The sequence below is a fragment of the Serinus canaria genome, chromosome 3 (genome assembly GCF_022539315.1).
Source record: "Serinus canaria isolate serCan28SL12 chromosome 3, serCan2020, whole genome shotgun sequence".
Taxonomy (NCBI): Eukaryota; Metazoa; Chordata; class Aves; order Passeriformes; family Fringillidae; genus Serinus; species Serinus canaria.
This window is the reverse complement of record NC_066316.1, coordinates 78,176,173-78,181,402: the sequence shown is the minus strand read 5'-3', so window position 1 is coordinate 78,181,402 and position 5,230 is coordinate 78,176,173. Positions and strand designations below refer to the sequence as shown.

General features: G+C 42.3%; 1 protein-coding gene across 1 annotated transcript; it reads left to right on the top strand.

Moving 5' to 3' along the window:
* Positions 1-647: 647 nt before the first annotated feature.
* Positions 648-1,798, top strand: HTR1E (5-hydroxytryptamine receptor 1E). Its single transcript, XM_009093898.4, has one exon. The coding sequence runs from the start codon at positions 660-662 to the stop codon at positions 1,752-1,754; it is 1,095 nt and encodes a 364-aa protein (XP_009092146.1). The 5' UTR covers positions 648-659; the 3' UTR covers positions 1,755-1,798.
* Positions 1,799-5,230: the final 3,432 nt, after the last annotated feature.

Here is a 5,230-nt window from a genome sequence, read left to right as displayed (position 1 = left end):
TTACTCAGGTAGGCTGCTCTGCTGCTTTTTTTCCAAAGGTGATACATAAAAGTAATTGATGCCGCTCATACAGCAATTAAAATGAAGAGGCAAATTCCCTCAGCTCTTCATCTGCTGGAGTGTATTTTAACAAGCAGGAAAAGGGCTGGCTCCTGGTATCAGTATCACAAAGATCACAGACTTGTTTGTGAAAAGGGACCAGTGGAGGTCCCGTAGTACAGCCTCCTACTTTAAGTAAAATCTCCAAAATGAAGAAGGAATAACCATTTCACATCAGCAGGAAATCTGGCCCAAATTGCCCTTTAGAGAAGAAAAAAATGAACGATGAATGCAGAGAAAGGGGAGAGAAAAGGCAAGAGAAGAGAAGGGAAAACAGACCAACATTTTACTTGAGATGATAATATTAGAAATGCAAAACTTTTTTACCAAAAAGGTGGGATTATCCTACATTGACTAACAGATGTGTTTTTATCTTCTAGGAAAACAACGAACAATTAATTTCTTCTTTCCAGGAAGAAACCTGGAAGCTTTTTTGCTGCTCTGTTGAATATGGATTTATAAAAAATATTTTAAAATTGCACATAGAGCATCTCTTTCAAACGGATAACTTCTGAACCTGGAACTCTTCATTACCAACTTCTTGCATCCTGGAGGGGAAAATGAATTTCACAAATTGCACCACTGAAGCCAGTGAGGCTGCAAAGCCAAAGACAGTAACTGAAAAGATGCTCGTTACCCTGACCTTGGCCACCATCACAACCCTGACTATGCTGCTGAATTCTGCTGTAATTGCAGCAATCTCCACAACCAAGAAGCTCCACCAGCCGGCAAATTATCTCATATGTTCACTGGCTGTGACAGATCTCCTTGTTGCTGTTCTCGTCATGCCCTTGAGCATCACTTACATAATGATAGATAAATGGACTCTGGGCTACTTCATCTGTGAGATCTGGCTCAGCGTCGACATGACCTGTTGCACGTGTTCAATCCTTCACCTGTGTGTCATCGCGCTGGACAGGTACTGGGCCATCACGGACGCCATCGAGTACGCCAGGAAGAGAACGGCAAAAAGGGCTGGGCTGATGATAGCCACTGTGTGGACTATCTCTGTTTTCATATCAATGCCCCCCTTGTTCTGGAGAAACCACCACAGCATCAGTATTCCCAGTGAGTGCCGCATCCAGCATGACCATGTCATCTACACCATTTATTCCACATTCGGGGCATTTTACATCCCCTTGACTTTGATCCTGATCCTGTACTACAGAATTTACCACGCTGCAAAGAGCCTTTACCAGAAGCGGGGTTCGAGCCGCCACCTCAGCAACAGGAGCACCGACAGCCAGAACTCTTTTGCCAGCTGCAAGCTCACACAGACGTTCTGCGTCTCAGACTTCTCCACGTCTGACCCAACCACAGAGTTTGATAAAATCAACGCATCCGTGAGGATCCCTCCTTTTGAGAATGACTTGGACCCGGCTGGCGACCGGCAGCAGATCTCCACGACACGAGAACGAAAGGCTGCTCGCATTTTGGGGCTGATTTTAGGGGCTTTCATTTTGTCCTGGTTGCCCTTTTTCATCAAGGAACTGCTTGTGGGCCTCCACATTTGCACTGTCTCTCCAGAAGTAGCAGACTTCTTGACCTGGCTTGGGTATGTCAACTCGCTCATCAACCCTTTGCTGTACACGAGCTTTAACGAGGATTTCAAGCTGGCCTTTAGAAAGCTCATCAGGTGTCGAGAACATACTTAAAAGCACTGAGAGATGATGATGCTGGCATGACTCCAGGCCTTAAAAATGAGCAAAACTATTTGACTCTGCCACTGTTTCCCTTGATAAAGGGGATTTTTGTGTTTGTCTATTTGCCTGACTGTTCTTCAGCCTGTAATTCATTATGCCATTTTTTAATCTCTAGTGATATTCATAGTAAAGGGTTTGAAATAAATTTATTCTACAAAGAAAAAGATTTTTTTAGAAATGAAACAACAAAAAATTAGTATTAGATACTCGTGTCTCTAAGACATTTTGTGTAATCAATGATTCAAGAAGCAAACAACAATATTCACTTTTATACTTTTTCCATTTAAGAATCAAACATCTAAATTATGTGCTGTATAAACTAAACCCCATAAATACATATTCAAAATTAATAAACACTTCATGGTCATGACAGCTAAACAGCACCTCTTTACTGTGGCATTGTGAGAAAGCTGTAACAACCATTTAGGAGGAAAATTACCACCATTTCTACCTTGGGTTGAGGCAGAATAAACCATTCCTTTCTTCAGAAACACACTCCCAAAACAGAAAGCAAAGTTCAGTTCATTGCATCTAGAAATGATCCCATTTCATAACCCAAAGGAATTCTAAAAAGTGGCTCTCTTTGTGTAATATTCCAGATTTACATTCAAGGTGTTGGGCAGACAGCTGTGCAGATTGTTTGGCAATTGAGAGGATGCAGCTAGCAGGTGTCATACTTGAGAAACTAACTGCACATCTGAGCAGTCACAATTCCAATACTACTAACCCTATTTCTTCAGGCCTTGTGCCTTAGTCAGTTCTGGGGTGGTATTTTTCTCTTGTGCCACACTTCACCTGAATATTGTGAAGCACAGCCCCAAGGATCTATGGATGTTACCCCTTGGTGGGTAAGATCAACTGGATATCTTCTCAGCAGGCCAGCTATATGCAGAAATTCAAAAACATCTAAACCTAATTATTTCTGAATATCAGGGAAAAAAAAATCAGTAGAGTAATTTATTTTAATAGCAGTCTGCGCATATGCCTTGTTCTCGTCACACAATTTACAATGCCAATCTTGCCCACATAACCTATGGTCAGGTGCTCTGGTAGGGTTTCTTACTCTGGGAGTCCTTCACAGATCTGCTTCCTCTGTCCTGAGAGACAAAAAGTGCTTTGTATCCTATCTTTTGTGCTTAATGGAAGTTAAAATTTTCTGATTCAAATATTGTGGAAATCAGTCTGGGAAGGGGCAAAATCAAAGCTGAGAATTTGGTATTGTCCATTAGAAACTCCTAGGAACCATTTAAATATTTATTACTGCCTTGCACCCTAATTTTCTTCCCTGACCATTTTTCTCGTCAAATCCTTTTTGAATTACACCAATACACAACAAAGGTAACACCACATGTGTCAACCTGACATCCAATAACTGTGAAAACTATAGTATGGCAGCTTCAAATCCATCAAAACAAATACTAGAGGTAGCAAAAGTGTTGGAACAGCACTGAAAGCCATCTCTTAAAAATGTTTTAAAATTTACAAGATGACAGTAATTTTTCTTATCAAGAGCCAAGGAAGTGTAAGTAATATGTGAGTAATAAACTGCAAATGGAACTGGGAAATGACATCCTTGCTGGTGAGAGAAAGCATTTGGCTGGAAAGATGCAGTGCCACAAGCTGAGTGTAAACCAAGTCTGAAGGTGACAAAAGTGTGACCTGCTGCTTACCCACATGCAGTGGGATTCTTCTTCCAGGACTCCCTGCCTGAATTTGGGAGGTCCATTCCAGCTGCCCTGCTGAAGCTACTGTTGCAGCTGCCTCCACCAGACACCTTTGGATTACCTACTAGCAAACATTAATACCTAAAAAGAGAGGAAAATTATCTCAGCCACTGAAAATTTCTTTTGGTGAGGAAGCACAGACATCCATTATAGTTTTTCCTTTTTGCAGCTTGTTGGAGGTGGAAATTGTTGATTGGAATCGGGGAAGTGTGTGCTGACCCTGCCTATCAACAAAGCTTCCAAAGAAGCTCCCCAGAGCTGATATGCTATTAAGAAAAAAAGAAAAATTGGAAATTAGAATAAAATGTGGTGTTTGTAAGAAGTGCTGCAGAATATTTTTTTTTCTTTCAGAAAGGGCAACAGAATTTATTATTAAAGAACAAGAACTTGGCACAATTTGTGAAACAAGTTGAATGCGGCAGAGAATAAAGGACACACAAGCACTTATGGCTAGAAGAGAGCAGATTTTGGTGTCCCTTGGGTGCACCAGGGTGCCCAGCTGCTGTGAAGACCAGAAAGGGAAGAGTAAAAGTGCAAGACTGCCCCAGCAGACTGTCTGAGCCACCCCAAGGAGCTCAGCTGAGGCAGAAGCTGCACCCCTGCCAGGTTCTTTGGGGGGAGCTCTGGCTCAGCTCTGGGCTGGGCTGCACAGGGGTCTTTGCTAGGAGAAGGGAAGGGGTGGGAGTGACAGTGCTGGTGAAAGGTGTTTTAGAGGGGAAAACCAACAAGATGAGAGGTGCTTCCAGCTCTGACTGCTGCTCCTAAGGGTGCATGGCACACAGAGTAACTTAGGTCAGACTGGTTCTCTGGAGGCCAGCTGATCCCAGCACCCTACAAACAACAAACCTCAGAGTGGGACCAGCCTCACAGCTCAGCACTGCTCTGACATGCTGTGGGCAGTCATGCTTCTCCTGGAAAAACAACAGCTCAGTCAACTCTTTTGCCAAGACTGACTCTCATTTAAAGCTGTATGTGTGGCTGAGGGGCTGGAAATGCTGAGTGTGACCTCCACAGCAGCTGTCATAGCCAGGTAGTAGTGCTTCAGAAACAGGGATGAAAGCTGTAAAATACAGGAGCTGCACCATCTTTATTTCTACTAAAGGCTTCCTTTTAGATTCCTTTTAGTATGTGAGCACTTCTATTACCACTCCAACTACCAATCAGGTTGAAGGCTGTATTCAGTTTTAATATTTAGAGGTAATTAACAGGAAAAAACAGATGGATGGCTAATTTCCGTGCTTTCCTGTTAAATAAAGACTCACCATTCACTGCCAGCTGACTACTGATTTTCTAATTAAGTCATTAGCTAAACACAGAGAATGTTTTCCAACAAATGCCACTAGATTGATGAAGATGTATGTTTTCCCCATGATCAGAATCAAAGTCAGGAACAATATAAAGGATTGGCTACTTAACTCAACTTGATCAGAAATTACCAGTCTTCTCATGAAAATGAAAACTTTTGCTAGTCTGACGACACTGTTTGACAACATCTTTTTTTTTTTTTTTTCTCTGTTAAGTTTTTGCTTCTTTTACAATTGGTTTGGAGACATTTCTTGACCTGTCCATGGCAATTCCCCCTTCACACCTATCCTGGATCAGGCCCACCCACTCCATGGGTGCAATACAAGATCTTCCCAACAAGCTCTTGGTGATGTATTCAAGACCTACAGACTACCTCCATCTTCCTCAACCTCTCTAAAC